Source organism: Phyllobates terribilis, unplaced genomic scaffold (assembly GCF_046119375.1).
Source record: "Phyllobates terribilis strain yellow unplaced genomic scaffold, ASM4611937v1 Scaffold_4__5_contigs__length_816908805, whole genome shotgun sequence".
In the NCBI taxonomy this organism is placed as follows: Eukaryota; Metazoa; Chordata; class Amphibia; order Anura; family Dendrobatidae; genus Phyllobates; species Phyllobates terribilis.
In genome coordinates this window covers 67,015,083-67,040,751 of record NW_027362764.1, presented here as the reverse complement: position 1 = coordinate 67,040,751, position 25,669 = coordinate 67,015,083, and the positions used below count along the sequence as shown (strand labels likewise).

Sequence of the window (25,669 nt, the reverse complement as noted above, 5' to 3'; positions counted from 1 at the left end):
GGGGTGCAAACCACACAAATATCCAAACCCCGAGGTGCTGGTCAGTATGCACATGGAAGGGTTTTTGTGTAATGTCTATACGGCTTAGTAACCCTACCAAAGGTTCAGAAGCTGTCCACTCAACACAGTGGTCTTACATCCACACCGGAGCTAATATGAAGGGGCGTGCGGGCATAGAATAAATCACCAGTGCGGTTACAAGCGTAAAACATTGGGAATGTCTTCAGAAAAACGAGCACAAAATCCCTGAAGTTTGCACATTCTTTCCAATTCTTCACATTATCTCCAGTGTGAAGAAAACCTTGACCTGTAGATGGACATGTTCTATTTTATATGTTGATCTGAGTTAAAAAGAAAGTTCCCATTATTTTATTATATTATATTTATTAAGAAGATTATCATATTGAGAACCTGGAGCAGGGGACATAGAGAGAGAAGAGGGCACCTGGAGCAGGGGGCACCATAGAGATGGGAGGGCACCTGGAGCAGGGGGCACCGGAGGGAGAGGAGGGTAACTGCAGCAGGGGATACCGGAGCAGGGGACACCGGAGGGAGAGGAGGGCACTTGGAGCAGGGGGCACTGAAGAGAGAGGAGGGCACCTGGAGCAGGGGGCACTGAAGGGAGACGTGAGCACCTGGAGCAGGGGGCACCGGAGGGAGAGGAGGGCACTGGGAGCAGGGGGTATGGAGAGAGAAGAAGGCACATGGACCAGTGGGCACTGGAGCAGGGGGCACCGGATGGAGAGGAGGGCACCAGGAGCAGGGGGCACCGGAGGGAGAGGAGGACACCTGGAGCAGGGGACACCAGAGGGATGAGGACACCTGGAGCAGGGGACACCAGAGGGAGAGGAGGGCACCTGGAGCAGGGGACACCGGAGGGAGAGGAGGGCACCTGGAGCAGGGGATACCGGAGGGAGAGGAGGGCACCTGGAGCAGGGGACACTGGAGGGAGAGGAGGGCACCTGGAGCAGGGGACACAGGAGGGAGAGGAGGGCACCTGGAGCAGGGGGCACAGGAGGGAGAGGAGGGCACCTGGAGCAGGGGCACAGGAGGAAGAGGAGGGCACCTGGAGTAGTGGGCACTGGAGGGAGAGGAGGGCACCTGCAGCAGGGGGCACTGGAGGGAGAGGAGGGCGAGGAGGGCACCTGGAGCAGGGGGCACAGGAGGGAGAGGAGGACACCTGGAGCAGGAAGGAGAGGAGGGCACCTGGAGCAGGGGGCACAGGAGGGAGAGGAGGACACCTGGAGCAAGGGGCACAGGAGAGCACCTGGAGCAGGGGGCCCAGGAGGGAGAGGAGGGCACCTGGAGAAGGGGGCACAGAGGGGAGTAGAGGGCACCTGGAGAAGGGGGCACAGAGGGGAGTAGAGGGCACCTGGAGCAGGGGGCACAGAGGGGAGTAGAGGGCACCTGGAGCAGGGGGCACAGAGGGGAGTAGAGGGCACCTGGAGCAGGGGTGATGCAGGGTACAATGTGTCAGGCCCCAGGTTCTCACACACAGCGGAGCTCTGCACAATGCACGGTGCATATATGCTGCACACAGGTCTATACACAGTACGGTAGAGTCGCGCACATCCGCCTCCGGCAGAGCTGAACGCCTCGGTGCCGGCTCCGGCCTCCTCACACGTAAGTGTCCGGGCTGTGGAGCTGGAGGAGGCCCCGTGCAGGCCGCAGACAGCCGGGACCAGGGATGGCGCCGCTGCGGGTGCTGGAGCTGTACAGCGGCATCGGGGGCATGCACTGCGGCCTGACAGGTACCGGAAACCGGGGCTGTGTAGGCTCGTGACCCGGAAACCTGCATACAGCGGTATATATGGATCCTGCACCTGTGTATATCAGTATATGGTGATCCGGGACCTGTGTATCGCTGTATATATGGATCCTGGACCTGTGTATAGCGGTATATATGGATCCTGGACCTGTATATAGCTGTATTTATGGATCCTGGACCTGTTTATACCTGTATGTAGTGATATTGGACCTGTATATAGCGTTATATAGTGATACTGGATCTGTATATAGAGATCCTGGACCTGTGTATAGCGGTATATAGTGATCCTGGACCTGTATATAGTAATCATAGCTTTATATATAGTGATTCTGGACCTGTATATAACTGTATATTAGGATTCTGGACCATTATATAGCGGTATATAGTGATTCTGCACCTGTATATAGCGGTATATAGTGATTCTGCACCTGTATATAGCGGTATATAGTGATTCTGTGCCTATATATAGCGGTATATAGTGATTCTGCGCCTGTATATAGCGGTATATAGTGATTCTGCACCTGTATATAGCGGTATATAGTGATTCTGCACCTGTATACAGCGGTATATAGTGATTCTGCACCTGTATATAGTGATTCTGCACCTGTATATACTGGTATATAGTGATTCTGCACCTGTATATAGCAGTATATAGTGATTCTGCACCTGTATAAAGCGGTATATAGTGATCCTGCACCTGTATATAGTGATCCTGCCCCTGTATATAGTGGTCTTGCACCTGTATATAGCAATATTGGGATATTGGACCTATATATAGTGGTATATAGAGATGCTGGACCTGTGTATAGCGGAATATAGTATTTCTGGACCTGTATATAACGGTATATAGTAATTCTGGACCTATGTAGTGGTATATAGTGATCCTGGACCTTTATATAACGGTATATAGAGATCCTGGACCTGTGTATATTGGTATATAGTGATTCTGGACCTGTGTATATGGATCTTGGACTTGGACTTGTATTTGGTATATTGGGATTCCGGACCTTATATATAGATCCTGGACCTGTGTGTAGCGGTATATAGTGATCCTGGACCTGTACCCGTCTTCTACCGGACAGTAGGGGTCATTGTAATGGTAAACTGTGGCTATACCGCCATACCGCGCTGCTCTCATCTTCACTAATGGCGCATTTTGTGACTTAACCCTTTAGTACACGAGGTCACATGGGCGCTTCTCTCCTCCTGTGCAGCGCACATTCTCGGCACAGCTGTCTGGTGCATTCTCCAGGCTGTAGATGGGTGATGCTCCCATCGTGCGGGTTATTTTTCAGGCTGTTGACCCATGTCTTAGTCTGTGGAAACACAAGACGAATGACTTCAGTATTTCACTAGCTTTGTCCTTTTAAGGCATTAGTCAAAAAAAAAAATCAAGTTATCCCCTGTCCATAGGATCACATCCTAGCAGTCGGACCTCCAGAGATCCCAAGATCGGGGCTTTTACACCCTGAGAACTGAGCTCTGCACCCCCATCCTGAGTGAAGTGGAGGTGCACATGCTCGGCCTCCCTGACGGAAATAACTGAGGCTGAGCATGTGCAGCTCCTACAGAGCTTCAAAAGCTTGAAAGAGGTCCCAGCAGTCAGCATTTTATCCCCTATCCTATAAAAAGGGGATACTTTGATTTTTAGGGGGAAAAACCCTTTAACGGGCTTCTCTCAACTTTAAACAAGACCAGTGGGTGATCAGCTGATTGTTCCCCTGAGCAAGAGAGAGGGTTTCCCTGCGTTTTAGGATGGGTTTGGTTACGACAAGCCTTTTAGTAGGGCTGTCTGGGACTATAAAAGTCATGGCCTATCCTTTGCATATCTGATCGGTGAGTGTCCACCGCACTCTGTGCCCGTCTCTGTATAGTATTCTTGAAGTGCATTCAACTTTACTCTGTTTTGATATAAAAACCCTGTGCCTGTGTGTATCCACGCTGCTACCAGAATGTGGATCCACGCTGCTACCGGAGAGCTGAAACCCCTACTAATATACAGGTGCTTCTCACTAAATTAGAATATCATCCAAAAGTTAATTTATTTCAGTTCTTCAATGCAAAAGGTGAAACTTATATACACTGCTCAAAAAAATAAAGGGAACACTTAAACAACAGAATATAGCTCCAAGTACATCAAACTTCTGTGAAATCAAACTGTCTACTTAGGAAGCAACTCTGATTGACAATCAATTTCACATGCTGTTGTGCAAATGGAATAGACAATAGATGGAAATTATTGGCAATTATCAAGACCCACTCAATAAAGGAGTGGTTCTGCAGGTGGGGACCACAGACCACATCTCAGTACCAATGCTTTCTGGCTGATGTTTTGGTCACTTTTGAATGTTGGTTGTGCTTTCACACTCGTGGTAGCATGAGACGGACCCTACAACCCACAGAAGTTGCTCAGGTAGTGCAGCTCATCCAGGATGGCACATCAATGCAAGCTGTGGCAAGAAGATTTGCTGTGTCTGTCAGCGTAGTGTCCAGAGGCTGGAGGCGCTACCAGGAGACAGGCCAGTACACCAGGAGACGTGGAGGGGGCCGTAGGAGGGCAACAACCCAGCAGTAGGACCGCTACCTCCGCCTTTGTGCAAGGAGGAACAAGAGGAGCACTGCCAGAGCCCTGCAAAATGACCTCCAGCAGGCCACAAATGTGCATGTGTCTGCACAAACGGTTAGAAACCGACTCCATGAGGGTGGTATGAGGGCCCGACGTCCACAGATAGGGGTTGTGCTCACAGCTCAACACCGTGCAGGACACTTGGCTTTAGCCACAGAACACCAGGATTGGCAAAGTCTCCACTGGTGCCCTGTGCTCTTCACAGATGAAAGCAGGTTCACACTGAGCACATGTGACAGACGTGACAGAGTCTGGAGACGCCGTGGAGAGTGATCTGCTGCTTGCAACATCCTACAGCATGACCGGTTTGGCAGTGGGTCAGTAATGGTGTGGGGTGGCATTTCTTTGGAGGGCCGCACAGCCCTCCATGTGCTCTCCAGAGGTAGCCTGACTGCAATTAGGTACTGAGATGAGATCCTCAGACCCCTTGTGAGACCATATTCTGGTGCGGTTGGCCCTGGGTTCCTCCTAATGCAGGACAATGCCAGACCTCATGTGGCTGCAGTGTGTCAGCCGTTCCTGCAAGATGAAGGCATTGAAGCTATGGACTGGCCCGCCCGTTCCCCAGACCTGAATCCGATTGAGCACATCTGGGACATCATGTCTCGCTCCATCCACCAACGTCACGTTGCACCACAGACTGTCCAGGAGTTGGCGGATGCTTTAGTCCAGGTCTGGGAGGAGATCCCACAGGAGACCATCCGCAACCTCATCAGGAGCATGCCCAGGCGTTGTAGGGAGGTCATACGGGCACGTGGAGGCCACACACAATACTGAGACTCATTTTGACTTGTTTTAAGGACATTACATCAAAGTGGGATCAGCCTGTAGTGTGTTTTTCCACTTTAATTTTTGGGGGTGACTGCAAATCCAGGCCTCCATTGGTTAATAAATTTGATTTCCATTGATGATTTTTGTGTGATTTTGTTGTCAGCACATTCAACTTTGTACAGAACAAAGTATTCAATGAGAATATTTCATTCATTCAGATCTAGGATGTGTTATTTCAGTGTTCCCTTTATTTTTTTGAGCAGTGTATTATATTAAGTCATTACAAACAGTGATCTATTTCAAGTGTTTATTTATGTTAATGTTGATGATTATGGCTTACAGCCAATGAAAACACAAAAGTCATTATCTCAGTAAATTAGAATACTTTATAAGGCTGTGTGCCCACGATACGTTTTTTAATCGTTTCCGCATCGGCAAAAACGCTTAAAAAATGCATGGTAGAAGGCCTGCCATGTTCCCCAATTGTAATCCGCATGTGCTGTGCACATGCTGCGGAGATTTCCGCTGCGGATTATCATTGCGGAAAAAAACGCAGCATTACCAATTATTTTGCGGAAGTGCTGTGTTTTCGCCGCCATTGACTTGCATTAGAACGCATGGATTCCGCTTCACTAGAACATGCGGAATCCATGCGTTTCAATGTGCGGCTGGTACCCGAGTGTGGAGGACAGGAGACTCTCCTCCGGACCCGGGTACCATAGAAACTGTAAAAAAAAGAATAAAATAAAAAATTTTATATTTACCTTCTGATGGCCCCCGGTGCGCTCCTCCTCTCATGCCGGCAGATCGCGATGGACTGAAGGACCTGCGCTGGCGTCATAGTCATGTGACGGGTCACGCGATGCTGACGTCAGCAGGTCCTTCAGTGTACCGCGATCTGCCGGCAGCCGGGACAGTGAAGCAAGACTGCGAGGGCCATCGGAAGGTAAGTATAGATTTTTTTTTTTTTTTACCATTCTTTTACGGTCACACATGCCGGTTGCATGGATTTATATAGTGTGACCAAGTTGACAATCACTTTCCAAGTGATGTTAAAATCGCTTGGAAAGCGCTTGTCAACCCGCATGCGAAAATGCATGTGAAGAACGCTTCACTTCCGCATGTCCCTGGCAGGAAAAACGCATGTACAATCCGCATGTACTATCCGCATGTACAATCCGCATGTACAATCCGCATGCGTTTTTTTTGCCAGGGAGATGCAGAAACACTCAGGAAAAAATCCGGAGCATTTCTGCATCGTGGGCACATAGCCTCACAGCAAGTTGAAAAATGTTTTTAAAATCCAAAATTTTGGCCTGCTGAAATGTATGTTCAGTAAATGCACTCAGTACTTGGTTGTGGCTCCTTTTTCATCAAATACTGCATCAATGCGGCGTGGCATGGAGGCGATCAGCCTGTGGCACTGCTGAGGTGTTATGGAAGCCCAGGTGGCTTTGATAGCAGCCTTCAGCTCGTCTGCATTGTTGGGTCTGGTGTCTCTCATCTTCCTCTTGACAATACCCCATAGATTCTCTATAATAGATTCTCTATGGGGTTAAGGTCAGGCGAGTTTGCTGCCAATCAAGCACAGTGATACTGTTGTGTGTAAACCAGGTATTGGTACTTTTGGCAGTGTGGACAGGGGCCAAGTCCTGCTGGAGAATGACCTTTCCATCTCCAAAAAGCTTGTCGGCAGAGGGAAGCATGAAGTGCTCTAAAATCTCCTGGTAGACGGCTGCGCTGACTTTGGTCTTGATAAAACACAGGACCTACACCAGCAGATGACATGGCTTCCCAAACCATCACTGATTGTGGAAACTTCACACTAGTCCTCAAGCAGCTTGGATTGTGGCCTCTCCACTCTTCCTCCAGACTCACGGACCTTGTGGAGTGTGTCAAAGACTGCCTTCTGGACATCTGTCAAGTCAGCAGTCTTCCCATGATTGTGGAGCCTACTGAAACAGACTAAGGGGCCTTTTAAACCCTTAGGTGTTTTTTAATTTTTTTTATTTACTGAGATAATGACTTTTGGGTTTTCATTGGCTGTAAGCCATAATCATCAACATTAACAGAAATAAACACTTGAAATAGATCACTCTGTGTGTAATGACTCTAGATAATATAGGAGTTTCACTTTTTGTATTGAAGAACTGAAATAAATTAACTTTTTGATGATATTCTAATTTAGTGAGATGCACATGTGTGTGTGTGTGTGTATATATATATATTATATATATATATATATATATATATATATATATACAGTACAGACCAAAAGTTTGGACACAACTCATTTAAAGATTTTTCTGTATTTTCATGACTTTGAAAATTGTACATTCACACTGAAGGCATCAAAACTATGAATTAACACATGTGGAATTATATACTTAACAAAAAAGTGTGAAACCACTGAAAATATGTCTTATATTTTAGGTTCTTCAAAGTAGCCACCTTTTGCTTTGGTGACTGCTTTGCACACTCTTGGCATTCTCTTGATGAGCTTCAAGTGGTAGTTACCGATAATGGTCTTCCAACAATCTTGAAGGAGTTCCCAGAGATGCTTAGCACTTGTTGGCCCTTTTGCCTTCACTCTGTGGTCCAGATCACCCCAAACCATCTCGATTGGGTTCAGGTCTGGTGACTGTGGAGGCCTGGTCATCTGGCGTAGCACCCCATCACTCTCCTCCTTGGTCAAATAGCCCTTACACAGCCTGGAGGTGTGTTTGGGGTCATTGTCCTGTTGAATAATAAATGATGGTCCAACTAAACGCAAACCGGATGGAATAGCATGCCGCTGCAAGATGCTGTGGTAGCCATGCTGGTTCAGTATGCCTTCAATTTTGAATAAATCCCCAACAGTGTCACCAGCAAAGTACCATCACACTTCCTCCTCCATGCTTCACGGTGGAAACCAGGCATGTAGAGTCCATCCGTTCACCTTTTCTGCGTCGCACAAAGACACGGTGGTTGGAACCAAAGATCTTAAATTTAGACTCATCAGACCAAAGCACAGATTTCCACTAGTCTAATGTCCATTCCTCGTGTTCTTTAGCCCAAACAAGTCTCTTCTGCTTTTTGCCTGTCCTTAGCAGTGGTTTCCTAGCAGCTATTTTACCATGAAGGCCTGCTGCACAAAGTCTCCTCTTAGCAGTTGTTGAAGAGATGTGTCTGCTGCTAGAACTCTGTGTGGCATTGACCTGGTCTCTAATCTGAGCTGCTGTTAACCTGCGATTTCTGAGGCTGGTGACTCGGATAAACTTATCCTCAGAAGCAGAGGTGACTCTTGGTCTTCCTTTCCTGGGGCGGTCCTCATGTGAGCCAGTTTCTTTGTAGCGCTTGATGGTGTTTGCAACTGCACTTGGGGACACTTTCAAAGTTTTCCCAATTTTTCGCACTGACTGACCTTCATTTCTTAAAGTAATGATGGCCACTCGTTTTTATTTACTTAGAATTTGTATTATAGCAAGAAAAAAACAGCTAACAGTCTATTCAGTAGGACTATCAGCTGTGTATCCACCTGACTTCTGCACAACACAACTGATGGTCCCAACCCCATTTATAAGGCAAGAAATCCCACTTATTAAACCTGACAGGGCACACCTGTGAAGTGAAAACCATTTCCGGTGACTACCTCTTGAAGCTCATCAAGAGAATGCCAAGAGTGTGCAAAGCAGTCATCAAAGCAAAAGGTGACTAATTTGAAGAACCTAGAATATAAGACATATTTTCAGTTGTTTCACACTCTTTTGTTAAGTATATAATTCCACATGTGTTAATTCATAGTTTTGATGCCTTCAGTGTGAATGTACAATTTTCATAGTCATGAAAATACAGAAAAATCTTTAAATGAGAAGGTGTGTCCAAACTTTTGGTCTGTACTGTATGTATGTATATAATGTATTTGTAGGTATTCACTCTCTTAGGTAGCGTTCACCCAGGCAATGCCGTTTGGTTCAAAATGTGCAGTTTTATTGCTTTTGTAAAACTCCCAAGAATTCAAAACCAAAACAGAAGTAGAACATTTTGGGAAGGGAAGCAAAAGCCCAGGGAAAGCCATACAGCGATCAAATACTGTTGAGAGCTCTGCTATTAGAAGTGGAAAGGAAGAACAAAGACAAAAAAGGAGTTCTGTGGAAACTGAGTAAGAATACAAGGAGAGAACAATGGAAAGGACACCATTGTAGGCATTTACTACAGGCCACCTGGGCAAGCTGAAGATATGGATGAACTCTTTATGCATCGGATGCCCAAGTTATCAAAAAAAATGACGTAGTGATCATGAGAGATTTCAACTATTCAGACATTTGTTGAGAATCTCTCTCAGGCAAAAGTGACAGGTCCAGCAAATTCTTATCCTCTCTTGCTGAAAACTTTATCTTCCAAAAGGTAGAAGAGAGAACAAGGGGATCTGCTACCTTGGATCTAATCCTCATAAACAGGGAGGCAATGGTTGAGGGGTGGCTGGGACCCTAGGAAGCAGCGATCATGCTATCCTAGAATTTTGGATAACTAGAGGAGGAATTCCTGTGAAGAGTCAGTATTCAAGGTTGGATTTCAGAAAGGCAGATTTTCAGAGACTCAGAAAGAGGATAGGATAGGTCTAATGACTGGATGTCCTTAAGGACAGAAATGACCAGGGATGGGATATTTTGAAAAATTAAATCCTCAAAGCACAATTATTAACAATACCTAAAAGAGGGGACAAAGCATTTAAGGAAACCTGGATGGATGAACACAGAACTTAAACACATGCTAAAAAGGAAGAAAGAAATGTTTATCAAATGGAAAGAGGGAGGCAAATCTAAAGATGAGTGTAATGCTGTCTGCAGAACCTGTAGGGCACACATCAGATTAGTTAAAGCTGATAATGAATTAAGGCTTGCAAGAGATGTCAAAAGCAATAAGAAAGAATTTTTTTTAGGCACACCAGCCTAACCAAAGAGCTGCGACACTCCTCCAGGGCTGCTGAGCGTAGATGGAAAAGGTCCCACTCCAATGAGCACTTCATCGCATTCAAACAGTCCCTCACTACTTTCAAGTCCATACTCACTGCTGCAAAACAAAGCTACTTTTCATCTCTCATATCCTCCCTGTCACACAACCCCAAACAACTATTCAACACCTTCAATTCTCTTCTCCGTACCCCAGCGCCTCCTCCTTCTCCTCTCATCTCAGCGGAAGACTTTGCCTCATTCTTCAAGCAGAAGATAGACACCATCAGACAAAGCTTTTGCCTAAAGTCCCCCCAGCCCCATCTCACACCTACTCAATCCTCCTCCAAAACCAGCTGCTCCACCATTACGGAAGATCAAGTTTCCTCTTTACTCTCCAAATCACACCTCACCACCTGTGAACTTGACCCTGTCCCGTCCCACCTCATCCCTAACCTCACCACAGTCTTCATCCCAAACCTAACCCACCTTTTCAATCTGTCACTAACAACTGGTGTATTCCCCTCATGCTTCAAACATGCCTCGATCACACCCATCCTCAAAAAGCCATCCCTCGACCCATCCTCTCTGTTTAGCTATCGCCCCATATCACTCCTCCCCTATGCCTCAAAACTTCTGGAACAACTTGTCCACTTTGAACTGTCCTTCCACCTCTCCTCCTGCTCCCTCTTTGACCGCCTCAAATCTGGCTTCCGACCGCACCATTCTACTGAAACTGCCCTGACTAAAGTCACCAACGACCTACTAACCGCCAAATCCAAGTGAGACTACTCTGTCCTCCTCCTCCTAGACCTGTCATCTGCCTTCGACACAATGGACCATTCCCTTTTACTACAGATTCTCTAATCTCTTGGCATCAAAGACTTGACCCTAACTTGGATCTCCTCATATTTAACAGACAGGACATTCAGTGTCTCCCACTCACACACCATCTCCTCATCTCGCCCCCTATCTGTCGGTGTCCCCCATAGTTCAGTCCTAGGACCCCTGCTCTTCTCCATCTACACTTTTGGCCTGGGACAACTCATAGAGACTCATGGCTTTCAGGACCACCTGTATGCTGACGACACACAGATCTACCTCTCTGGACCCGATATCTCCTCCCTACTAACCAAAATCCCATAATGTCTGTCCGCTATTTCATCCTTCTTCTCTGACAGATTTCTAAAACTTAACATGGTGTAAGGTAGCAGTATTGATCATGTTGGGGGGGCACTCACTTCACAGGGTCAATTAAAGCACACAAGCCACGTTTTCCAGTAAACTAAAGTCCGGCAGTTTATTACACGTCATAAACTGCTTATAACATAGTCCATCTCAGTGTCTCTCAGGAATGTTACACATGTAATGTCCTAGAGCCTTTTCAGTGGCAGCTGTGCCCGCTTGGTTTTAGATACAGACTTCAGCAAGGTACAACATCAATGTCCATATAAAGAACCATTTTTACCTTTGCCGGGTCTTAGCTGCTTCTCTCAGCTCTGTTCTGCCACAGCTGTGGCTTTAAGGCTCCCCAGCCGTGGTCTCCAAGCCACGTGCCTTCCAGGGCTACTGGCGTCCCAAACACAGGGATCTAGCCTCTTGCCTCACCAGGCCTCTCCAACTGTTTTAAAACCACCTGGATTTATATATCAGTCTGTGCACACAGGACCTGTGATGATGTCACAGTCATGTGATCAGTCACCTGAGGGGAGGTACATGGTCAGCCAGAACACACCCCATGGACATTTTAGCAATGCAGCAAGGCGCTGCATTACATATTCCCCCCCTCTGTTCAAACTTGTGGGGTTGAACACATAATATACACAATCACATTATAACCCACGGTTCACACAGAGACCATGTACTTGACAATTGCGCTGCTCTGCCCCTGGAACATTAGTCCTAAACATTAGCCCATTCCTTAGGAACCTACCATCTGTCATTGTCACTAATTTCGTCAAGTCACATTTCCGAGTCGTAACCTTGTCAGACCTCCCCCGCTCCTAGCGGTCAATACAGCAGTGTGACTCACTTGCCCTTGTATCTAAGGTCCGGTCCGACTCCGTACGCTCTCGTACTCTATTGGGTTGTTTGTATGGGCCTCTCAGACCTGAGTTACTGGAGGTCTCACTACCTCTAAACCCACGCCCACTATCCTCAGGACATCTTGGAAGGTCTCTAACTCCTACTGTAGCTGTTCTATTATTTGAAGGGCCCTTTCTCTGTCTGGTCTCACAATTTATAGACAGCTGCCATCTTCTGCTGCTCAGGCGATGCTGTCTTTCCACTCGCAGTCTGGCGAGATTCAACTGTTCTACCTCTCGCAGGTAGGTCACTTGGTACTCCATCAGCATGCGTATATATGCAAGATTTTCTTCCTTTCCTACAGCGATGAATGACACCATGCCGTCTTCATCTGGTATCCAGTCCTGACGATCACGTGGACTGCTTACTTTCATCACACCAGACTTCTTTACCATCATTTGCTTGGCTTGGCCATTTCTCCCAATGAGCTTTCTCACCAGAACATGACGCACCCGGATGACTTCTTCCAGCAGACTGTGAGCTTTTCTCATAAGCTCCAGTTGTCTAACGGCTTGTTCCGTCTTCAACCGGAGAAACCGCTTTGTGAGAATACATCGCCAGTGCATGTCACTTAGGATCGCCACCCTCTTCACTGTGACTTCGGTCGTGGACAGGACCACCAGCTGTTTAGCTTCTGAGGTTGAGTACACCTTACAGGCTCCCACTGCCTTCTTAAACTCTTCATGCACTGACTCTCTGGTGCATTCTTCTCTCAAATCTTCAGGTACATCTATGAGGCACTTGTACCGACACGTTTCTGTCTCACTAGTGGTCTCCAAATGATCATCTGGCTCAGGTTTCAGGGACAACTGACTTTCAGCTTCTTAACCCTGTATGCTTCCCCTGAGCTGACTCACAGCTATGAACTCAAGAATTCTCATATTGACCACTTCTATTTCATACTTATCTTCTTTTAACACCCTCTCAGCTCTCCTGAGGTCCACCTTCTCCAAGGAGGCCTCGTTCACTGATTGGTATTTTGCCAGGCGACCTTTGAGCTCGACAACTTCTTCCTCTAGCTCAGCCACTCGCCTCTCTGCAACCCATCAATGAAGCTCTTCCGGCTCCAACTGCTTGTTTAACAGTAGAGTTCTCTCAGACCTCTCTGTCTCCAATGCGCCCACTCGGCTCTCGACAGCCAGTCTCTCAAGCTTCTCTTGCTTCAAATGGGCTTGTAGCAACTCCTTGATCTCTTTGATCTCAGCTTTTACATCCACCGAATCACCCAAGCTCGCATTATTCAAAGAGGCATTTGCTTCATACCTCCCTTCTCCGATAGACTCCATCCTGTAGATTCTATCCTTAAGGCACGTCTCTGCCCTCTGGAGATCATCACAGAACGTCTGCAGCTCCTTCACCTGAGCTTCCAGACCTAGGGTCTTTCTGCGGAGATCATCATTTTCATCACGGGTGTCCTGCAGAGTGGTCTCAACCACTTGGCGCATGTGGTCTGCATCCGCCTTATCATCCTCTAGTTTTTCCTTAACCTTGAGGAGATCCTCATAGTCTCTCTTGATTTGTTGCAGTTCCCTATTGAACTTTTCATGCCTCTTTTCTGCCTCTTTCAGGGCGGATAGCTCCCGGTCTCGCTGGTACAGAGAGTCCACCAGCCGTTCCTTTTCCTGCATTAGAGGCTTTAATTGGTCCTGGAATTGCTGCAGCTCCCTCATGAGTTCACCATGCTCCTTCTTGGATTCACACAGCTCCCGGTTGAACTGTTCGCGCAGTCATTCTAGATCTTGATCACGTCCAGAAACTTCATCCTTCAGCGCCTCCTTCTCAAGCTTCAACTACAAAACCTCTTCCTTGGTTTTGCGGAGGTCCTCCTTATTTTCATGGAATATTTCCTTCCATTGGTTGATTTCCTCGCTGCTTTCCTCCAGTTCTTGGTCATGATTGGCCACTTCCTCTTTCAGGGCTGTCGGATCCTGATCCTTTTGTCTCAGTAGATCATCCTTCTTGTAATGAATCTGCAAAACTGCATCCAACTCTTCCACCTGATCTTCATTGCTGTCTGATACTGTACGGAGGTTGCTACTGGCAACGTCACCTCCTCTTCCCTCCTGATCTCCTCTGCTTCTAAAGGAGGATCCACACTCGGAATAAAGGCACACAGCATTGGATTTTCTTTATCTGCCCTTTCAGCAAAGGCTACAGGAGCAACTTTTTTGTGGCCCTTGCGCCTTCGACAACGAGAGGGGGATTTTCTTACCTCGTTTAACTCTTCCTGACTGAACTCTCTTACTACTTTCGTAGTGTCACCGTCAGCTGTGGGGTCTGTGTCACTCCCCCTGGTGTTGTGGACTAACGAGTCACCTCCCACTTTGACGTCAACCCCTTCTACTGGAGATACCCAGTTATCAGCGGTCGAATTGTCATTTTTAGGCGGTACCAACACACGACCAGTAACCAACTTTGGTATTCTATGCTCCACCCCCTTTTGAGACTCCACCCCCTTTTGGACAACCACACTTGTAGGGGATACTTTAACAAAAAAACCCGCAATAGTCTTAGGACCCAGTTCACAACATCTCTTACTACCTCCCTGGGCACTCTGGGATAGTACCGGCGCCACAGGAGAACTCAAGGAATGGTCCGCTGCCACCATTCTGTAAGGTGCCAACAGCTCCTGCCGTTCCTGCACCAAGTCCTGTTGTCGTTTCTCAACGATGGATAAAACAGAACTCATCGTCTTTCCACCATCTCATTCACCCCCCCCACCTGACCTATCTATTAACGTCAATGGCTGTTCACTCTCCCCAGTCCCACAAGCTCGCTGCGTTGGGGTAACCCTGGACTCTGACCTCTCCTTCAAACCACATATCCAAGCCCTTTCTGCTTCCTGCCGACTCCAACTCAAAAATATCTCTCGGATCCGCACATTCCTCAACCACGAATCTGCAAAAACACTAGTGCACGCCTTCATCATCTCCCACCTTGACTACTGCAACCTCCTGCTCTGTGGCCTCCCTTCTACCACTCTCGCACCCCTCCAATCTATCCTAAACTCTGCTGCCCAACTAATCCACCTGTCCCCTCGCTATTCCCCGCCCTCTCCTCTCTGTCAATCTCTTCACTGGCTCCCCATTACCCAGAGACTCCAGTTCAAAACCTTAACCCTGGCATACAAAGCCATCCACAACCTGTCTCCTCCTTATATCTGTGATCTAGTCTCCCGGTACTTACCTACACGCAAACACAGATCCTCACAAGATCTCCTGCTCTACTCCCCTCTTATCTCCTCTTCCCACAATCGTATACAAGATTTCTCCCGTGCATCCCCCCTACTCTGGAACTCTCTACCCCAACATATATTGCCTACCTTGGAAACCCTCAAAAAGAACCTGAAGACTCACCTCTTCCGACAAGCCTACAACCTGCAGTAACCATTTCTCCACCACAGGGGTCCTCAAACTTTTTAAACAGGGGGCCAGTTCACGGTCCCTCAGACCATTGGACGGCCGGAATATAGTTTTAAAAAAAAACTATGAACAAATTCCTATGCACACTGCACATATCTTATTTTGTAGTAAAAAAAAAACAATACAGGAACAAATACAATATTTAAAATGAAGAACAAGTAAAGTTAAATCAACCGGTATTTCAATAGGTAGGTAACTGTACCCAATAGGCAGCATAGGTCCTCAATAGGCAGGTAAATGTCCCCAATAGGCAGGTAAATATCCCCAATAGGCAGGTAAATATCCCCAATAGGCAGCATAGGTCCCCAATGGGCAGGTAAATGTACCCAATAGGCAGCATAGGTCCCCAATAGGCAGGTAAATGTCTCCAATAGGCAGGTAAATATCCCCAATAGGCAGCATAGGTCCCCAATGGGCAGGTAAATGTACCCAATAGGCAGCATAGGTCCCCAATAGGCAGGTAAATGTCCCCAATATGCAGCATAGGTCCTCAATGGGCAGGTAAATGTTCCCAATAGGCAGGCTGTTTCCCCCTTATAATGCCATATGCAGGCTGTTCCACCCCTTATAATGCCCCATGCAGGCTATTCCCCCCTTATAATGCCCCATGCTGGATGCCACCCCCCATATAATGCCCCATGCAGCATGTCAACCCCCCCCATATAATGCCCCATGCAGCATGTCACCCCCCCATATTATGCCCCATGCAGCATGTCACCCCCCCATATTATGCCCCATGCAGCATGTCACCCCGCCCCCATATTATGCCCTATGCATGATGTCCCTTTCCCCCCATATAATGCCCCATGCAGGATGTCCCTTTCCCCGTCATATAATGCCCCATGAAGGATGTCACCCCCCATATAATGCCCCATGCAGGATGTCACCCCCCATATAATGCCCCATGCAGAATGTCACCCCCCATATAATGCCCCATGCAGGATGTCACCCCCCATATAATGCCCCATGCAGGATGTCACTCCCCTGTCTTTATAATGCCCCATGCAGCATGTCACCCCCCCCATATAATGCCCCATGCAGCATGTCACCCCCCCATATATTGCCCCATGCAGGATATCACTCCCCTGTCTTTATAATGCCCCATGCAGCATGTCACCCCCCCATATAATGCCCCATGCAGCATGTCACCCCCCCATATAATGCCCCATGCAGGATGTCACCCCCCATATCATGCCCCATGCAGGATGTCACCCCCCCCATATTATACCCCTTGCAGGATGTCACACCCCCATATAATGACCTATGCCTCCATACATTAAAAAAAAAAAAAATCCAATACTCCCCTCACTTCTCACTTGCTGCCGCTGCTCTACTCTGGTCTGGACTCCAGCGTCGCGGCGGCCTCCTCCCGCTCTGCGCTGCCTGTGACGTCACTCGGGAGGGCGCGGTGTAAAGACGTCACCGCACCCTCTGACCTGAGACGTCACAGGAAGCGCAGAGCAGGAAGACAGCGGATCTGCAGAGGCACGGGGAGAGGTAAGTATCCGCCTGCCGGGGCCCTGAGCAAGCGGGGGAGAAGGGCGGGCGCTGACACCGCTCCCCTCTCCTCCGCCCATAGCCCGGCGGGCCGGATAAAAGTCCTCCCCGGGCTGCATGTGGCCCGCGGGCCATAGTTTGAGGACCCCTGCTCCACCATACCGTTGCACGACCAGCTCTATCCTCACCTACTGTATCCTCACCCATCCCCTGTAGATTGTGAGCTCTCGCGGGCAGGGTCTTCGCTCCTGCTGTACCAGTCGCCACCACATTTTGTTAGAGATCATTGTAATTGTTCATGTATGTATAACCCTTTTTCACATGTAAAGCGCCATGGAATAAATGGCGCTATAATAATAAATAATAATAATTTTGGGGGTATGTCAAAATGAAGAATGAAAATGGTAAAGTGGTAAAAGAAAAATACTTGTGTATACTGATAGATCACAGACTGAACATGAGTCAACAGTGTGATGCAGCAGCAAAAAAGGCAAACAGAATTCTGGGTTGCATTAACAGAAACATACACCCTAGATCACGTGAAGTAATTATCCCCCTCTACTCCTTTTTGGTCAGACCCCATCTGGAATACTGTGTCCAGTTCTGGGCACCACATCTTAAAAAAGACATGAAGAAACTGGAGCAAGTTCAGAGAAGAGCGACCAGAATCGTGACCGGTCTGCAAACTATGTCCTACGAGGAACAGTTAGAGGATTTGGGAATGTTTAGCTTGTGTAATGCAGCGACTTGCTGGCATTACGGTAATGGTCTAGGATGTGTTTTACCTGACCATATACCTCCCCCCTCAGGTGACTGGTCACATGACTGTGACATCACACAGGTCCTGTATGCACAGTAAAGGTCTGTACACATGACTGGGACAGCACACAGGACCTATACACACAGCTGACTGATCACATGACTGTGACATCAGCAAGGTCCTGTCAGTATGTGTGTGTGTGTGCACAGGATATATAAACCCTGGTAATTTGAGACAGGTGTGTTCGGTGTGAGGCGTGAGGCCTGTGCTCCGTGTGTGTGGGACACCGTTTGTGAGAGGCCTAGGGAGGCCGAGAGTGAAGCCTGGCAGCCTAGAAGGCCGAGCCTGGATCCGGTGCGTGGATGTCAGTGGCCTTTGAGGGAGAGCCGGCTTGCTGCAGAACCCTGAAAGGCGCAGGCTGGATGTCAAGTGTGGAAGACATACTAGTAGCCTACGAGGGGACGACGGCTAGAGACCCCCACCTGGGAAAGCCGCAAAGCCACAGTGGTGGCGGAATAAACGGACTGTAGCAGCCAAAACCCGCTAATGGTAAAACGCTGCGTTATATGGACATTTATGTTGCTGCCTAGCCGAGGGCTATAACGGGAGTCAAGTGGACGTATCTGTCGCTGGAAAGGCTCCCGAATTGTGATGTGTGTAATATGCCGGTCTGCCACTTGAGAAGCTCCCGGAGGTGATAGGTGTAAACATGCCGGGCGTATACTAAGATGGACTGTGTGATTAGCGGTTTATGACGAAATAATAGACTGCCTTGTGAAATATCGAAAGGACATTGCTTATGTGCCTTAATTGACCCGGTGCAGCGAGTATCCCCCATTATGATGACTAGCGCTGCCTTACACTTGCAAAAGAGAAGACTGAGAGGAGACTTAATAGCTGTCTACAAATATATCAAGGGCTGCCACACTGTTGAGGGATCATCTTTATTCTCATTTGCACAAAAAAAGACTAGAAGCAAAGGGATGAAACTGAATGGGAGAAGATACTGATTAGATATTAGAAAAAACTTTTTGACAGTGAGGGTGATTAACAAGTGGAACAGGCAGCCATGAGAGGTGGTGAGTTCTCCTTCAATGGAAGTCTTCAAACAGAGGCTGGACAGACATCTGTCTGAGGTGGTTTAGCGAATCCTGCATTGAGCAGGGGATTGGACACGAGGACCTTGGAGGTAACTTTTAACTCTAAGATTCTATGATTCTACAGCCTCTTCTGGGCACAAAGGTATCACAGCAAATAGACAGTGCATTCAGCAGGCACATATATGTCACTGCGGGCTCACTTGAACAGATTACAGTCCTTTCTCCTGGAGCAAACTTTACACACAGAAGAAGTACGGTCCTACCAGTCTCAATATCACTTTCAGTCTGAGTTATAGCGCCAAACAGAAGTGTTCAACCCCAGGCACAGCTCACACTGAACAGGCTGCATCTTCCACACGTTATGTTGCAACTCCAACACACAGACTGCTCAGCTTTCCTAGCTGACCTGTGTAGTCTCCATTCAGAGAGAGACCTTGGCATGTCTCTCTCCCAGCTATAGCTCACATTTTGTCTGGTCACTCACCAGCTTCAATACAATCGACTCTGCTCGACAGCAGACTGACACTCTCCCTAGTGAACACATGCCCTGGTTCATAGCCAAAGCAAGTCAGGTGCATCTAATCAAGACCTACAGTGTTAGAATTCTACAAGTTCTACCTGGCTTTGCTACAATATATATAATGTTGCATATGTGTAGTAGTGGCCTTGTGTGGTGTGTATATATAAAAAGTTGGAGGCACTGGTGTAAAAACATAAAAAGTCACATATTTTTTGTGCAATTACAAGTTGGTGAAAAAATTCTCATGACCCTTTGAATATGCCCGTTTCTTTTTCTGATCATCTGTAACTATTATCAATGAGCGAGCATGTTCGGATAAGGCGTTATCCGAGCGTGCTCACATTCGGATAGAGGAGCCGGTGTGCTCGAGTCAAATGCTCGTGTACCCGCTGCTGCATGTATTGTGGCTGATACCCAGCCACTACATACAGTTAGGTCCATATATATTTGGACAGAGACAACAATTGAGCATGCATTTCACTTGTTAAAGACTAAACTTCAGACAGAAAGGCCCACAAACAAACAGCAACTGAAAACCACTGCAGTGAAGGCCTGGCAGAGCATCAAAAAGGAGGAAACACAGCGTCTGGTGATGTCCATGAGTTCAAGACTTCAGGCAGTCATTGCCAACAAAGGGTTTTCAACCAAGTACTAGAAATGAACATTTTATTTACAATTATTTAATCTGTCCAATTACTTTTGATCCCTTTAAAAACAGGGTGGCACATGTTAAGGAGCTGAAACTCCTAAACCCTTCATCCAATTTTACTCTCAAATGAAAGCTGAAAGTCTGAACTTCAACTGCATCTGAATTGTTTTGTTTAAAATTCATTGTGGTAATGTCTAGAAACAAAATTAGAAAAATGCTGTCTCTGTCCAAATATATATGGACCTAACTGTATGCAGAAAATGCCCATGTATCAGCCACAATAAATGCGGCCGTGGGTACACAAGCATTTGACTCCAGCATGCTCGGACAGCTCCATATTCGAGCATGCTCGCTCATCCCTAATAACTATTTATCCCATTGAACTTTATCCGTAGTCCAGAACATCTATTGGCGCCAAGTGACTAATCTGATTACCGGATCCGCTCTCTCTGTGTAAAGAAGGGGCCTCAGCATCTCCAGATTGTCCCTTTGTTTTTTTGGCGACACGACATTCAGTGACGATGAGAAAAGCTCAGGAAAATGGAGAAATCTGCCTTTTCTAAATATTTGTACACCCCACTGTGTAACACCCTGACAACAGGCAGAGTTTCCTGGTAGCGTTGCTAATTAAGAGTCGCCAGAAATGAGTGTGGGGGTCGCCTCCATTAGTTCAGGTAGATAGAAGGAAGTTTTCCAATGGTTAATGGGAACTTCCTAAGACCACACATGGACAAAGTCTGGATGGGAACCAGGGCTATGGAGTCCGTAAACCGAACCTCCGACTCCAACTCCGACTCCTCAATTTCCATGACACTGACTCCAACTCCGACTCCCTCATTCATGGCTCATGTTTAAGTGATAAATTTACTGTAGCACAGATTCATCTCAGCTAAAAGTCTAGACCCTTAGATCAGGAATAGGACAGACATTTATAGGACATTTCATAACTTTCCCAAATTCTTATGAAAAAACATTCCCCACAAACTGCATTGAACTACTGTACCCAATGTATTATGTATTTTAGGAGTCGGAGTTGGTCCATTTTATACTGACTCTGACTCCACCAAAATGAACACCGACTCCACAGCCCTGATGGGAATGAAACCAACCAGCGGGTCACTGACTGGACCGCAGTTTCCTCTCTGTATCTCTCTAATGTAAAGGCTCGATATTAATGAGGCTAGGATGGAAATGGATGGACTTTTGGGATAATGAAAAAGTAAAAAGATATGGTCAACCTTACCAGGGGTTATCTCAAGTGATTGTAAATACGAGCAACTTTGCAATTTAACTCTTATTAACAATATTCTATGTTCTCAAGAACAAAGGGATTCTTAATGTTTTAAGTTTACACCTTATTTATTTAGTTGCTGGCCACCTCTGCAGTCTATCAGCGGTGGCCGGTCTCCTAGGCAGGAAGCATGCACTTACTAGCTCTTTGCTGTAGAGCTTGCACACTCTGCTCTGAAGCTGGCCAGATCATCAGTTTTCCATGCACTACTCCTTTTAAGAGCACATTTTTTTTATCATTGGGCATGCTTGTAATATGTGTATATATAAGGTGGTCAGATTTCATATGGCCCATCCTTTTATTTTCCTGGAGATCAACCCAATTTAGCGCCAAACTTCCGGTTTGTGTGATCCCTGCCCACGAGCCGACATGGCCGTCAGAGTGCGAAATCTCGCCAGTTACTGTGAGATCTTGCGTCTCTTAACTGCTGTAATAACGCAGTATTTTGATGTATATCTAAGACTCTGTTCACACACAAACACAGTGCTCCGCGCTCAGCACTACGTCTGGGTTTCTTTAGGAAAAACAATTCTGATGGAAACCTACTATGAGGCTGAGAGTCACTTTGGCCTCCAGCCCAGTAGTGTAAATCAGAAGCAGTTACCTAGGAGTGTAACAGCAGTATAATGTAGGGGCAGAGACCCTGATTCCAGTTATGTATCACTTACTTTACTGGTTGAAGCAGGTGTGATAGAATCCCTGTTTTCTCTAGTGCAGATCTATCAGAGCTCTGTATTACCCAGCCCACACCACTGATTGGCTGTTTTCTGTGTATACTGTGCATAGGCAGAAAACTGCTAATCAGTGGCAGGGTTCTACTACGGTGCACAAGGCCACTTGTCATGTGGTGGTAATCTACTGCTGATAAAACATTTATTGAAACAGCATAGTAAGTGATACATCGCTGGAATTAGGCTCTCAGCCCCTACATGGTGCTGCTCTCAGATTACACAGTAAAAATCTGCTGACAGATTCCCTTTAAATCAGGCGGGAGAACTCATGATAACTAGCTAAATAATCCCAGGGAAAAGGTATCGACAGGTATTCATTTCCCTTTTAGCCATAAATGCCTACTATTCAAAGGAGTAGGGGTCTGACTGCGGAGACCCCTGCCAGGATGGAGCAATGGCTCTGCATGTTCGACGGCCGCTCCATTCATTCTCTGTGGGACTGCCGGAGAAAGCCGAGCCCGGTGTCCAGCCTTAGGACCATATGGAACGAATGAAGCGGCTGTGGAGCATGCACAGCCAATGCTGCTCCATTCAGATGGAGGACAAAAAGCTGAGAAGGGCGCGGATCCCACCAATGTAGGACTTTATGTAAGAAAAACCTTATTGTTAGAAATGTTCATTTTTTTTTATCCTCCCTCATGAACCCTCCAGCCCCCAACTACAATGTTAAGATGACCGGTATGTCATAGCCCCTCGATACAGCGGCCTCCCACAGTAGCTGATGTTTTGCTAATTGCTGAGGTCACAGAGAGTGCGGAGTCTCAGTCCCTCCATTGTAGGAGTGCGGGCACGAAGATTAAACCCTGTGACTCACTGACATTGGTATGCAGCCTTTCAGCGGGTTAATAGTGGGGGCATTTGCTATTTTAGGACACTGATATTCATTGACACAATAAAAAAAAATATACAGTGTGTAACGTGTCCTAAACCTAAGTAACACCCAGTGTGTCCTCTATGTGCATGTTTATGGGGCTGAAGGGTCCCTGGCACTTACATACTGATGGCCTCTGCTCTCCGTCTAGTCCAGACCACCATGACAGGTTTCTCTCAGCCTTGGATGCCTCTTAGTGGTTTGATTGTGGACTTCCCGACCCTCTGGTAACCCAAGATGTCACGCTCTGGCAGCACACACATCAACGTAAGAGCTGCCACTGTACCCCTATAAGACACAGTGCCCCCTACTGGCAGGACCAGCCTTATTAAAAAAGAAGGAGCTTTCTGCACTAGATCATATAGTATTCTGCCTAATAACAAGGTTTGTTGTGGTGCCCCCGTATTGAAGCTTGCTGTGGTGCCCCCATAATGAAGCTTCCTGTGGTCCACCATAATGAAGATTGCTCTGGTCCCCCTACAATGAAGGTTGCTCTGGTCCCCCCATAATGAAGGTTGCTCTGGTCACCCCATAATGAAGCTTGCTACGGTCCGCCATAATGAAGCTTGCTACGGTCCACCATAATGAAGATTGCTCTGGTGCCCCCGTAATGAAGCTTTCTCTGGTGCCCCCGTAATGAAGCTTGCTCTGGTGCCCCCGTAATGAAGCTTGCTGTGGTCCCCCTGTAATGAAGCTTGCTGTGGTCCCCCCTGTAATGAAGCTTGCTGTGGTCCCCCGTAATGAAGCTTGCTCTGGTGCCTCCATAATGAAGCTTGCTCTGGTGCCCCCGTAATGAAGCTTGCTTTGGTGCCCCCATAATGAAGCTTGCTGTGGTCCCCCTGTAATGAAGCTTGCTGTGGTCCCCCGGTAATGAAGCTTGCTGTGGTCCCCCTGTAATGAAGCTTGCTGTGGTGCCCCCGTAATGAAGCTTGTTATGGTCCCCCTGTAATGAAGCTTGCTCTGGTGCCCCTGTAATGAAGCTTGCTGTGGTCCTCCTGTAATGAAGCTTGCTCTGGTGCCCCTGTAATGAAGCTTGCTCTTGTGCCCCCATAATGAAGCTTGCTGTGGTCCCCCTGTAATGAAGCTTGCTGTGGTCCTCCTGTAATGAAGCTTGCTCTGGTGCCCCTGTAATGAAGCTTGCTCTGGTGCCCCCATAATGAAGCTTGCTGTGGTCCCCCTGTAATGAAGCTTGCTGTGGTCCCCCTGTAATGAAGCTTGCTCTGCTGACCCCTGTAATGAAGCTTCCTGTGGTCCCCCTGTAATGAAGCTTGCTCTGGTGCCCCCGTAATGAAGCTTGCTGTGGTCCCCCTGTAATGAAGCTTGCTGTAGTCCACCTGTAATGAAGCTTGCTCTGGTGCACCTGTAATGAAGCTTGCTCTGGTGCCCCCATAATGAAGCTTGCTCTGGTGCCCCCATAATGAAGCTTGCTCTGGTGCCCCCGTAATGAAGCTTGCTGTGATCCCCCTGTAATGAAGCTCGCTCTGGTGCCCCCGTAATGAAGCTTGCTGTGGTCCCCCTGTAATGAAGCTTGCTGTAGTCCACCTGTAATGAAGCTTGCTCTGGTGCCCCTGTAATGAAGCTTGCTCTGGTGCCCCCATAATGAAGCTTGCTCTGGTGCCCCCATAATGAAGCTTGCTCTGGTGCCCCCGTAATGAAGCTTTCTGTGATCCCCCTGTAATGAACCTTGCTCTGGTGCCCCCGTAATGAAGCTTGCTGTGGTCCCCACGTAATGAAACTTGCTGTGGTCCCCCTGTAATGAAGCTTGCTGTGGTCCCCCTGTAATGAAGCTTGCTGTGGTGCCCCTGTAATGAAGCTTGCTCTGGTGCCCCCGGAATGAAGCTTCCTGTGGTCCCCCTGTAATGAAGCTTGCTGTGGTCCCCCTGTAATGAAGCTTGCTCTGGTGCCCCCGTAATGAAGCTTGCTGTGGTCCCCCTGTAATGAAGATTGCTGTAGTCCACCTGTAATGAAGCTTGCTCTGGTGCCCCCATAATGAAACTTGCTCTGGTGCCCCCATATTGAAGCTTGCTTTGGTGCCCCCGTAATGAAGCTTGCTGTGGTCCCCCTGTAATGAAGCTTGCTGTGGTCCCCCTGTAATGAAGCTTGCTGTAGTCCCCCTGTAATGAAGCTTGCGCTGGTGCCCCCGTAATGAAGCTTGTTGTGGTCCCCCTGTAATGAAGCTTGCTGTGGTCCCCCTGTAATGAAGCTTGCTCTGGTCCCCCCGTAATGAAGCTTGCTGTGGTCCCCCTGTAATGAAGCTTGCTGTGGTCCCCCTGTAATGAAGCTTGCTGTGGTCCCCCTGTAATGAAGCTTACTGTGGTCCACCTGTAATGAAGCTTGCTCTGGTGCCCCTGTAATGAAGCTTGCTCTGGTGCCCCCGTAATGAAGCTTGCTGTGGTCCCCCTGTAATGAAGCTTGCTGTGGTCCCCCTGTAATGAAGCTTGCTCTGGTGCCCCCGTAATGAAGCTTCCTGTGGTCCCCCTGTAATGAAGCTTGCTTTGGTGCCCCCGTAATGAAGCTTGCTGTGGTCCACCTGTAATGAAGCTTACTCTGGTGCCCCTGTAATGAAGCTTGCTCTGGTGCCCCCATAATGAAGCTTGCTCTGGTGCCCCCATAATGAAGCTTGCTCTGGTGCCCCCATAATGAAGCT

At 47.6% G+C, this 25,669-nt stretch overlaps 1 protein-coding gene across 2 annotated transcripts in view; it reads left to right on the top strand.

Annotated features, from left to right (window-relative positions):
* Positions 1 to 1,391: 1,391 nt before the first annotated feature.
* The window catches only part of TRDMT1 (tRNA aspartic acid methyltransferase 1), a 56,497-nt gene continuing 32,219 nt past the window's right edge, over positions 1,392 to 25,669 (top strand). The window contains exon 1 of one of the 2 annotated variants that reach the window (XM_073676496.1): positions 1,392 to 1,623. Coding sequence is in view for 1 of the 2 variants with exons in the window: in XM_073676495.1 (XP_073532596.1) it covers positions 1,688 to 1,751 (64 nt within the window). In the remaining variant the exon portion in view is untranslated. Of the gene's footprint in view, positions 1,752 to 25,669 lie in introns of both variants that reach the window. The other variant, XM_073676495.1, reaches the window with a different exon arrangement.